The sequence below is a fragment of the Echinops telfairi genome, unplaced genomic scaffold (genome assembly GCF_000313985.2).
Source record: "Echinops telfairi isolate 266 unplaced genomic scaffold, ASM31398v2 ScPeMD7_5592;HRSCAF=6446, whole genome shotgun sequence".
Taxonomy (NCBI): Eukaryota; Metazoa; Chordata; class Mammalia; order Afrosoricida; family Tenrecidae; genus Echinops; species Echinops telfairi.
The window spans coordinates 19,020,730-19,033,311 of NW_022109491.1; the positions used below are offsets into that span (position 1 = coordinate 19,020,730).

At 49.5% G+C, this 12,582-nt stretch overlaps 1 protein-coding gene across 1 annotated transcript in view; it reads left to right on the forward strand.

Annotated features, from left to right (window-relative positions):
- The first annotated feature begins 521 nt into the window (after window positions 1–521).
- TGM2 (transglutaminase 2) overlaps window positions 522–12,582 on the forward strand; it is a 54,452-nt gene continuing 42,391 nt past the window's right edge. The window contains exon 1 of the mRNA XM_045295509.1: window positions 522–581. Within this exon, the coding sequence (XP_045151444.1) occupies window positions 522–581 (60 nt within the window). The remainder of the gene's footprint in view (window positions 582–12,582) is intronic.

Below are 12,582 nucleotides of genomic sequence, written 5' to 3' on the forward strand. Positions count from 1 at the left end.
TGTGAGTCAGGTCCCTTACTGCCCTAGATCTGACCTCCAGCCAGGACACTAGGGCACCTCCTGACTCCTACCTGAATGAACATGTGGAGCCTCGATGGGAAAGGTATTTTGCAAAAAGTATGCGCTTCACAAAAACTGTGCTACACCCTACTGTGATGAGTAGCAATTGGGGTCTTCAAGGCGTTTGCATATACATCCAAGACGCAACTCTTGGTCTGTCCATGGCTGAAGCAAGGAAGAGCAAAGAAAAGATGTGTGAGAGCAGTGAGCCCGAATGGACTAATGGACCGTATAAGCCTCAGCCCCCAGGACCCGGGGACCCAGAGACCCAGGTGGCACCTGGTTATCACCACCAATGGCTCTGAAAGCAAACACAATAAGAAGGTCCCGGATGGAGTGGGAGAATGACGTGGAACGAAACTGAGAATTGTGCTTTAAAAGACCAGGTTGCTGGTCTGATAGAGATGATGGACACAGCCCAGAGACCATGGCCCTTTAGTAACTTTCCAACCTGCAACGGCATGGCTCCACTTGCAGGCAAACAACGGACGGGCCTGAAGATGAACAATGACCCCGGGGAGGTACGCAGTCCTTAGGACAACTCGAGATGAAGAGAGCAGCATTTGTGCAAGGAGAAAGCTCGGGACACAGGAAGGGTGGATGACACGGGACACAAGGAGGAATCAAGAAGTGTGCTGTTCCCTTGTGGGGATTTCGATCCATGAAAGTCACAGAGCAAAACGCATGGGCATTGTTGAATGGAAACCCGAGTTCATTGTTTGCTTGTTTTTTAAATTAAAATATGGGGTTTGGAAACAAGCTGGCTGGTGACTTTGAACTGCTAACCTTGTGGATCCCAGCCCAATGTGTAACCACTTCAGCACCAGGGCTCCCACCGAGGCCTTGTCTTCAGATAAAGAATTCCTGGGGCAAGTGTTTCTTCTGAATAAACCTGTGAGGTTAGCCCTTTGCTGGCCTCTATGACTTGGGCAAGGAGGCTGTGGTGCAGGGATCGAGGAGATACTAGCCTTGGGACACAGGGAAGAGGCGGGGGACCCCACCCTGCAATCTTGGATCACCTCTGCCTCTGGGCTCCCAACATGAGCACCTGAGGAAGGTGATAACCTAAGAGGGAGGCAAAGGTGGGTCCTGATGGGAGACTTTTCCCGACGACAAGACAGCATCTCTCTAACTCTCCATCTCCCACTGCGTGCTAGCAGCCCAACTGCTTAGGAAAGGACAGGGTTAATCTCACTTGAGTGGCTAGAACATGCACATAGTACTTCATTTTATTCTAGAAAGCTTTAAAGAAAGAAAGAAAAGAACCAGCCTGTCAGGTCTTATTTGGAAATCTGAATTTTCTGAAAATATTGGTGAAGAGAGGGGACTCTTGGCAGAAGGGAGGATGCTAATCTGATGAGACAGATGTGGGTTTTTTTAAGGACAGAGAGACGGAGTGAAAATTGCTTTTCTGGGATCAATCAGTCCTGGGTGAAGGCCTGTGAGGGGGCTGATGTGAAGGCGTGCGTGCGCACGCACACACACACACACAGGTTCCACTTCCTAGGAATGCTGTGTCAAAGGCATTCCCTAGACCTTTGTACGGGGCTGCTTTCTCTGCATGGGGTGCTTTCCCCTGGCATGGGGCCGGCATAGGGCTACATCTGAACGGCAGGCAATGGTGACGCTAGAGCAGTGGTTCTCAACCTTCCTAATGCTGCGACCTTTTCATACAGTTCCTCATGTTGTGGCGATCCCCCAACCATAACATTATTTCCGTGTCATTTTCGTGAGAAAACCAAGATCCAGGAAACAGGAAGAAGAAGTTGCTGACTCAATTGCCTGACAATAAACTTTGTTGGGACCCTCCCAGTGAGGATGCTCAATCCCCCACCAACGTGACTGAGACACCCGGAAGGGTGTGGTGGGGGAGACTTTGGTTTGAATTCAAGTCCTCACTGTGTCGGGGAGATAGCTCCCTTGGGCTCTGGAAAATCAGGACCTTAATCTCTCAATTCCAAAGAGTTATTGGCGAATGAAATAGGAGATGTGTAGGACATCAGCTCAGCTCTTTGTTGCACTAAATGGGCATAGACTTGGGCCAGCTTAACAGGTAAAAAAGAATCAATCCATCCATCCATTGAAGGGCATGAGGGTATTTACCCAAGAGAAATGGAAACGTGTGTCCACACAAAGACCGGTACACGAATGTTTGCAGCAGCTCTGTTCATAGCCCCCAGGACAATCCTAAGGGCCTTCACATGGAGCCTGTATAAACGGAGGCATAGCTATCGAACATCATACAACGCAGCAAAAAAGAGTGAATGGCCTCCACCCACAACCACGTGGGTGAATTGCAACTGAATTACGCTGCGTGAGGGAAGTCAGATTCAAAAGGTTAGATACTAAATGTTTTCTAGTTGTATGTGCTGCCCCTTTGCCCTGAGATGTATGCTATACAATGAAAACCATCTAATAAATAAATAAATGGCTACATACTGTATACTATACAGGGGCAGGCTTCAAAAAGTCCACAGGAAAACTCCATTATCTTTTCGTTCCATCTCCCACACACACACTTACTGAAGCCCCCTCAGGTGGGCTGAAGGGGAGGAAGGAAATGCTCTTTATCATGGTTGTGATGTAGTTGAATGGCTGCGTGCGTTTGTCAACCCACTGAACTTGCCACCTAAAAAGGGCGCGTGTTATTCAATTAATCATTCCTCGATTGTCAATGTAAGGACAGACAAACAAAACATAACCCCTACAATATTATCAATTCTGCCTCCATCAATTGGATTTTAAGAGAAGAAAACACTATGCATAGCAGGGCGTTAAGAAAAGGTAACTTCAACAATCACTGAAATTGTTCTTAAGATAAGGTGACCAGATTTTAACATTGGTAAAGTGGGACACCATTGACTGAGGGGTGGGGGTGGGAGTCTTGATTAAAAATTTGGTCTATATGGAGCAACAAAAATTTTCATAGAACGCAAAAATAGTATTGTAATATTTTTTAAATTTTAACATAAGTACAATTTATAAATATAATACATTAAAAATTATGTATAGTATTATTTTATTCTTTGGCGTATTTCTCATTGGAGTGAATTTTTTTTAGCAGATTGCTGTTGTTTAAAAGGTCATGAAATTTTTCACAAGAATTTGTTAAATTATATTTCACTCATAAAATGGCTTTCAAAGTCTCAACACTTAATTGTGAATTTTCTGATGTCCACACTTTATTTACCATAGAAAAAATGTGTTCAGTGACAGCATTAATTCCTGGTAAGGACATGACGTATTCCACAATTTTTAGTGCATTATTGTATGGAACATGGTTTGTTTCAAAATGATGAAATATTTATAACCATTGTTCTCTATTGTGATTTTTGCTGATGCCCAAGATTTAACCTTTTCCTTATCAATATATATTTTAATAATGATACTTCATTAAAAATATCATTTTTGGAAATTTTACTATATGGGAAATTTTAAGTAATATGATCGAATGATTTTTGCACATAACTCCAAGTACTGTCTGCTAAATTCAAGAAAATTTACGTATCTATGAAATAAATAAATAAATTGCTTACCTACATTATCTGAATAGCTGATTTGTTGACATCACTTGTTTAACTAGCACTAGCACACAGTACGATGTGTATCATCTGAGAGACAGTTACAAAATGTTTTCGTCGTTGCCAATGCCAAAAATGCCATTGTTCATTAAGTCCAAACAAAGGTGATCGAATTCTAACAACTGATCAACAATGTGAACTTTGATAAGCAATTCTCGATAATCAGTTCTCAACAATTATTTGTTATTATTCAAGTTTAACATTATAAAATTAACAAAAATAATATAAAACTCATATCCTGGCAAAATAACCACATGGCAGCCGAAAACCATATATTCCCTTCCCATTCTCCCGCAGTTCCCTAGCTTGTCATGCATTCTTTCCAAAAATCGGGACTTTTTGAAAACGCCGCGGGACGCGGGACAAATTGTTAAAAAGCGGGATTGTCCCTCCAAAAGCGGGGTGTCTGGTCACCTTATCTTAAGATGAAGTGGTGAGCTTTAGCCGTTATTTAGAACCTGCATCAGAGGCATAAGATTCAAAATCCCAGGAGAGAGCATGATTGGCTCATTTGGGACTTAGGCCCGCCCTGGACTAGGGTTGGGGAGGGGTCACATGAGTGACAATCCCATCACCCAGAAACAAAACAGGGGGCCAGCTGGCTCTTAGAAGAGGACTCCATCAACTGCTGTTCTGTTGCTACCTTAGTCAGTTACCTGACAGCTAGTTGGCTCCATCCAACCCATGGCAGCTTTACCGTTAGCACAACAAACATGGCCCGATCCCATGGCCATCTTGGCCATGGTTGGTTGGTTTGAGTGCCTTGTGGAGGTCCCCTGTGTCAATCCACTTTGTTAAGGGTTCCTCTCATTTTTGTGGGTCCTCTACGTCCACTGTGCAATCCCAGTTGCCTCCAGCCAGCTTGGACTCCGATGATTCCGTATATGTCAGAGCAGCACCAGCTCCGTGGGGTGTCACTGGCTCATTCTCTGGAAGTAGACCCCCAAGCCTTTCTTCTGAGGCAATTCTGGGTGGACCCGAATCACCAGCCCTTCAGTTAGCAGCCAAGCACATTCTGTGTTTGCACCACTCACGTCCGCCTAATCCACCTTAGAAGTCCACCCTTGTTGGGGTTTAGTACCCTGAAGACGCGGGCCCTCCAATCTTGTGAAGAGGGGACATGGTGACCACAGCTCCCCTCCAGAGGCGAAGGCCAGATTTCAGAATATCGGGGTCGAGGTGAGAGTTACCTCAGACTACGTATTTGGTTCAAGCAGAGGCACTCCCTCAAGAAGCTTCTTAAACTGGCCAGAGAAACAAATGGTCAATTCAGCCAAACAAGTGGTCAATTTAGCTGGACAAGCGCAGCTGCTGCCCTTAGAGGGTCATTTATTTCCATGAAAGAAAGTGTCTTTGGCTCTTATTGACCGAACTGGGTGTGTTGAGCAGACAGAACCTATGACTCAACTTTAGCAGAGGAAGATGTAGCAGAATTCAGGAGGCCCGTCTCCCACGGCCATGGGGACGTGGGCAGGCACCCCACCACCATCCGCCCCTTGCCCCAGAGTCAAGATCACCCTGTGTGACATTCTGGCAAGAGCCATTACAAGCGAGGGTCTCAGTGCCCGGGTTCTACCCCTTCTGAGCTACTCATCTCTGGCCTCCAGCAAGCCACTTCACCTCTCTGAATCTCAGTTCACACAGTTACAGATTTCTTCCGAGCACTTTCTTGGACTGTCAAGGAGAGCGGTGCTTTAGAAGCATTCCAAGCCATAAACAAGGTTGGATGATCAACAGAAACTCGGTGTGCATTCACGCACACTTGGTTGGGTTTTGTGAAATTGTGCCAATATTAATACACGGTGTTTCTGGGTGGATTGAGGGCCTTTTGTTTTGTTTTGTACATTGGTTTTCTTTTCTTTCTACTGCTTACCAAGACAGTGCCCTGCTTCAGGGACTGGTCCCTCCTGATAACCGGCCCAAAGTACCAGGGATGAATTGTCTCCATCCTCACATCTAAGGGCCATTGCAGCTGTCCTTCTTCCAAGACAGATTTGCTCATCCCTCTGAGAGTCCATGCCTTATTCAGTATTCACCGAGGAGCAGTGAGTCCGTGTGAATGGAGGAGGAAGAACTCAGCAAAGGAGGATGAGGATGGGTGCACGGCTCCAAGAGGAATATCCAGGCCATTACATTTCATAAGGAGAGATGTAAATCGGTACGCTTTTGTGTGTGTGAGGCGTATGCTCAATAACCAAAAAATGTGTTTTCATCTTGAGTTACTTATAGGACACAGAAATACATTTTACAACTTAAAGGTTTATCACCATCCAGAGAAAGATGAAATCTCCTCGATCCACCACTGCCCATTTCCCCAGAGACCCTGGGTGGTGTCACTATCGCCCTGCTAACCCAAGGTTGAAAAAAAGAGTTCATCAGAGGTGCCTCAGAAGAGAAGTCTGGCACTCTACGTTTGAAAATTCAACCACTGGAGCTCCTACAGAGCACGGCCCTCTTCAGACACCCATGGGGCGGGCTACCATGAATGTTAGGCTAGAAGCCGAACCAGTGACTCTTTTATATGTGCATACACAGAGGGAGATTTCTATCAAGAAAGTGCTCACATAGTTGTAGAAGTAGGTAAGTCCAATCTGATTGAAGCCTGTGGGTCAATTGTAAGCTTCTCTTGGCTCCTGTAGCTGCAGGGGCAGATGATCAAGAAGCAAGATGACCCAAGATGATGACAAGCTGGCGGATGCTGCACTGAATGAATCCGAGGTTGGCCAAATGAATCTCAGGTCCGCAATCCTCAGTTGGCTCCTGTGATAGGCAGATGATCTAACAAGAGGTCGATGAACCAAATGCTTGATCCAGATCCAGCCACAGTGAGCTGGTGTCCTCACAGTGTCCATTCTAGACCAAGAGTAGGCCACACCTGGAATGAAACCTTTGATTATTATCCAGGCTGTGATCCAGATTAAGAAGATGATACTCTACCCTCCACTTCCCACCACTGCTTGGCTGCTTCACAGAAGATCCATTATGGAGATGACTAGATTCTCTTAGACCTCCACCTGGGGCAATCCTGGCCCACCCGGGTTGACATAAAACTTATCACAGTGAGTCAGAATTGACTCATGGACAACTGGTTTTCCCCTGGCCCCCATCATAGCCCTGAACACCTATCCTGAGCACTGCATATGATTTTAGAGTGGATTTTCCCCCCAAAACACATCCTCTATACACTTACCTTAGGACACTTTACATATCTTTCCTTCATCCGTTCCCATGGAAAACGGACAGTCTTGTAAAGTTACCCCACACACAATGCCCTGCCCTGCAAGTGGCTTCCTTCACTATTCGTAATGGTTTTCAGAGCTTCACATCTGGATTTGTAGAATGTTTTCAATCAACCACCATTTAAGAAATTCATGTTATTGGGATGTGACCAACTCAGCCAATGATTTTGCATCCCAACAGAGCATTATCCACTCATTGCTTGGGACACATCGCCATCGGGAGGAATCAATAGGATGAGGGGGACGTGGGGTTTGGTGGAGCAGAGGGCCAGGGGAGGTGAGGGAGACCCTCTGAGAGATGGTTTGGCACCAAAGCCACAAGGACAGACTGGAGCGAGCAGGTGCTGTTGAGAATGAAGAGGACCGGGCAGCGCCACCTTCTGTGTATGGCTGGCTCTCAGAACGACTCAACTGAAGCTAGTGACAATAACAAAGTGGCGTGATAGGATGTCCTTCCTTAGACACGATACCCTTCATCTAGTTTGATGTACAACTCAATGGTTTTTGGTGTAGTCCCGGGGTTTGCTCCCCTCCCCCCCACCCCTCTGTCAACCACTAATCTACACTCGTGTCTCTGGGTTTGCTGGTGCTGGACACGTCATCTCAGTGAAACCTCCAGTCTTCGGTCTTTTGTGATGGTCTAATTCACCATGGCTTTGAGGTCACCTCCTATTGTCACCGGTGTGAGTACGTCCTTCCTTGTCATTGTTCTATCAACCAGAACACAGTTGAGTGGTGGAGCCCTAGGAATGCTACTGGAGAAAGCGCTGAAATGGTAACCACAGAGTGAACAGTTCAAACCCATCAGCCACTCCGCAGAAGAACAGTCAGGCTGTTTGTTCCTGTAAATATTGACGACAGCCTTGGGAACACCACACAGGGTTGATACACATCGGAATCAACACGATGACAGTAGTGTGTGTGTGTGTGTGTGTGTGTGTGTGTGTGTGTGTTGGGGGGCGGGGGAGGTAGACGCTACCCAGGACCTCTGGTGGTACAGAGGTTAAAGTGCATGGGTGCAAATCAAGTTTGGTTGATAGTTTAACCCATAAGCCACTTTGCAGAAAAAGAGGTGGCAGTCGGATTCTGTAAAGATTGGCAGCCTGGGAATGCCTATGGGACAGGTCCTAAGCAACTCCACAGCATGGGGCCTTATGCTAGGCCAGACAGGAAGCTAATTCCCACTAGAAGTCCGTGAAGGGGGTGCTGCTTTTATCATCCCATTGAACAGATGAGCAAACTGAGGCTTGAGGCCGTGCTGACACAGGAAGGTAAGTGGGGGCTCTGCCAAGTGCTCCTGCCTGCTTCTCTGCAGCTGCAGGTGGGGCTGCAAGAGGCACCATGGGGTGCGGGGGCAGGGTGAAGGGTGTCTTGGGACTCAAGGTGCTCTGTTCACAGAGGGGTACTGGAGCACAATCACTCCCTCCCGTGAGGCCCCATGGGCAGCCTCATGCTCCTGGACTGCAAGCAAGGGTGACTGCTGCTCCCATCGCTCTCCACTCCTCTCCTCTCGGGTCCTAACGTCTTCGCTTCTGATCTGTTGGGATCCTTGTGTTGGGTGGCCTTGGCTAGGCCTGACTGCCCACTAAACAGCAACTGACTGTGAGCAGGGGCCTCCGAGGCCTGCTGCTGCAGGGCTTAAGCACTTAGCTGCTAACCGAGAGGTCAGCAGTTTGAACCGTCCGCAAGAGAAAACTGTGGCAGGCTGCCAGCCTTGGAAACCCCTCGGGGTCTCTCTAGCTCGCCCAGCGCATTGCTACGAGTCAGAATCCCCTGGCCGTGCCCGTGGGTTTGGTTAAGGGTCTCAAGTGGACGCTCCTCTAAGTGAAACAAATCTTGGAGCCTGAAATGGTCAGGCCTCCACTCTCCAGAAAGGCTGAAATCCCAGGGGCGTCTGAAGAGTCCCCGCTTCACGGGGACAGGAGCAATAGAATCAGCTCACTCCCCTTGGATGAGTCCTCCATTTCCTCTTCCTGTCCAGGGATGGGGAGTGTGAGTCCTCCGTGACAGGAGAGGAGACCAGGCTGGAGGCCACACAGGCAGATAGGGGTGGGCAGGGTGGGCACCTGGAGCCATCAGACACCGAGTTAGCCCCGGCCGCCGCCCCCCAACCAAGTTGTAGGGCTGCAGCCCACTCCTGTCCAATGGCAGGCCCAGCTACTAATGAGATGAAGGAAGCTTTTCAAGTTCCCCAGGCTGGAGATGGAGGCAGAGCTGGTACCTACTCTTTACCAGTGTTGGAAGGCCCTACTAGGACTCTGTCCTGACTCTCTGTGTGACCTGGGGGAAGTTGTTTGCCTTCTCTAAGGCTCATCACCCAAACACCCCTCAACTCAGAACTGCCCCTGCTTCCTCTCCAAGTGGCCTCCCTGGGACTGTGAGAGATGTGACTGGAGGGTAAGTTAGGCCCAGATTGCTCCTTTCTTATGGCGGCAACAAGGGTATAGAGAGGGGCCAAAGCACTAAGCCCTGGCTCCCGGCCTGCAGGGGCAGTCAGCACACAAGGTCTGCCAAACAAATGCCAGGCCAAGTTTGGGCAGACTCAGTCTCTCTCTCAATCGTCTCACTTCAGAGACTGTGTCCTGCAGGGGCTGGTGACGAGAGGGTAGCAGAGGCAGGAGGGAAATCCTGCTCTGGGTGCGCTCCTGAAGGAGGTCGTCTTTGGGTGGGGCTGAAGTCTGGGTAGAACTTTGATGGCTGGAAACAAGAGAGCTTCCTGAGCACAGGCCTGGACGAGGACAGTTGCAGGGGGCATCCGGGAGAAGCAGATTGTCTGGTGACGCTGGAGGATGTGATTAAGGGCGTGCTGTTGGTGGGTAAGTAGGGTCAGACTCCAGAGCCTCAACTGCCAACCTGAAGCCATTATACTTTCCCCTGACAGGAAGGGCCTGCAGCAGGGGAGGGGCCCACTCAGCCTGTGGCTCAGAAGGTTCCTCTCCTCTTGGTACCAGTCCCGGAAGTCCCTCACAGCCTGGGCTCTGACTCCCATCTTACAGAAATGGAACAGAGGCCTCCAGAAGGTGGCTAGAAGTGCCCACCAGGCCCAAAGCTCCAAGGGTGTGGCCAGGGTTAGAACTCCCACCAGTGGGCTGGGATGTGGGGAGAGAGGATGTGCTACACTTGGGGGAGGGGTGACACGTTGTGTAGGGTGGGGGGAATGCTGAGGACAGGGTGTGGTTTGCGCTGAAGGCAGTGGCTCCCAGGAGGCACAAGATGCACAGGTCAATTTCTTCATCTGAAAAATGGCCACAAAGAGCTCAGAAGGTCATGCCTGGCCCTTGACATTTCCCCTAACTGTGAGTACCCTGTCCTAACGTTCCCCACCCCACCCCACACCAGCTCAGGGGAGTGCGGCTCCCCCTCCCAGCAGTCCCTCTCTCTAGACGCTGCTCATCCCCCGTTACTCACCCGTGGTTGAAAAGCTGAGGCTTCCCAATGTCCCATCAGGGTCCACCCACAGCTGCCCCACCCTCCTCCTCTTCGCAGCTCGTCTGTTCAGGGCTATCTCCTGCCTGGGGGACTCCTCATCCCCGGAGAATGGTTCAGGCCAGCTGTGTGAGCTCAGATCGCTTCCTGGACCTCTCTGAACCCTAATCTCTTATCTTCTTCTATTTGCTCCTTTCCTTCTTTCTTTCCTCTCCATCTCTCTTCAGCCCTCCCTACATCACCCTTCCCTCTCTCTTGTCACAAAGACTTTTTGAGTGGGACACCACTGGATACCAGAAACGTGTGCCAAATCCCATGGGGTCAGGTGAATAAACTGCCCGGTTGCTGCTGTTAGGAATGTTGGTGACCCTTTGACTGAACCCCTTTCATGGTGCAGGAGGGAGCTGGGTTCTGTGGCCCTCACTACAAGTCCTGAGCTCTGGGGAGTGCCAGGCTGGGAAATTAATACAGGTGGAGGAGAACATGACCCTTTCAAACAGAGAAGGACGGGCCAAGGCAAAACCCATTCTTTCATTTGGAGCAGGGTTGGCTGACATTGGAGGGAACATTACAGCTTGTGGCCTTCCTTCCTCAAAGGCCAAGTATCCTCTTTGAGAGCATACCAACTCTTTCTCTTGGAAGCCCCTGGCCCTCAGCACTGGGTTCTGGGACACCGGGAGCTTGGGTTCAGAGGCTTGGGGACCCCAGTAATGGAGATTCATCACATACCAGGTGCCCAACCTCCATCATCTCAATTGAGTGCTAAGCCACGTCTGAGAGAGAGAGAGATTCTCATTCCCGTACCTATACCCCCACCCCGGCAGAAACTTGAATCTTGGGCTCTTGACTGATGTTCAACTGCCCTGCTCCTTTCTCTGAGCTGCAGGGAGTTTCTGCATCTGTAAAATGGACCGATGACAGTGCCTGTCCCCCAGGGTTGTTTCACAGGGTGTATTCATGAGTTCATTCACCAAGGCCCATTTGACTCAGGGATAAGTATCCACTCAATAAAATGAGTTTATTCTTTGTGTTATGTGCCACATGGGAATGGGAGCCGGAGTGGTTTTATAGCCCCAGTCCATCAATAGGTGTGGAACTTTGTTCCAGAAATGAAGCTTGGTGAGGACACAAGTCTCGGCCCCTCCAGGGCCTTTCCCTGCTCAGGCCTTTGCTTCCAGGACAAGCAGCACAAACCAGCAGGGGAGGGAGGGGCGACCGGAGACTGAGCCCACAGAAGGCTGACTTTGCCTCCTCCTGGCAAACAGGGGCCTCAAAGATCACTTTATGTATGTATGTATGGGTGGACGGACAGACCGATGATGGGTAGATTATCTAGGGTTTTACTCAGGAAAGAGGTGTAGGTGTGTCCCATCTGTCTGGCGGCATCCCCGAATGCCCATACATGGGTGTGCATATACATATATGCCTGTCCGAATATTTGCCTTTTAGTGTGTCTTTGGTGCATGAAGGAGCCCTGATAGCATTATGCTGTGATCAGAAAGGTCTGAAGTTCAAAACCACCAGCCTGCTCCTTAGGAGAAAGACAAGGCCTTTTGTTTCCTGTAAATAATTACAGTCTTGGAAATTCACAAGGGGCAGTTCTACCTGTCCTATAGGGTTGCTATGAGTCCGCATTGACTCGGTGGCAGTGAGGGGTTTTTTTGGAGGGGTGTGTGTGTGTGCATGAGATAAGCACATCGCTCCCTTTCCATTTGAAATGGCATGATTATCTGCACCACATCAGACACTGTGTGGGCATGCATCCCAGTGCATCTGAACACCTGTCCAAATAAAGACTTGTCCTGTGTGTCCCAGTATCCCTGTGTCTATGTCCCAGTGTGTCTCGGTGAATCGAATTGGATTCTGTGTCCAATTAGTGCCTATGTGTCCAGGGCTGTCCAAGTATGTCCCCGTGTGTCTGGAGTGTGTTTGTATCTGAGAGAGAAAGAGAGAGCTAGAGCTAGGGCTGTGACCCATGCCTGGGCACCCATGTCTGGACACCCAGGTGGGCCGGTGTGTCCCGGTCTAACTCTGAGTCTGTTTCCCCAGAGGGTGTTCTATGTGTCTGGGCGTGTGTGTGTTCCTGTGCCCGGTTGTCTCCGCGACTCTCCTTGTAACTAGGTGTTCTGGTCTCATTCATGTCCTGTCCCTCCCTGCCCCATTCCGTGCGCTCCCCAGGGGGCGCCCGTGCCGAGCGGCCGCGCCCGTCTCGTCTCCCTCCCTCGGGCTCCGGGCCCCTGGGTGCGCCCCAGCCGGCGGGCGGCGGGCGTGGGCCG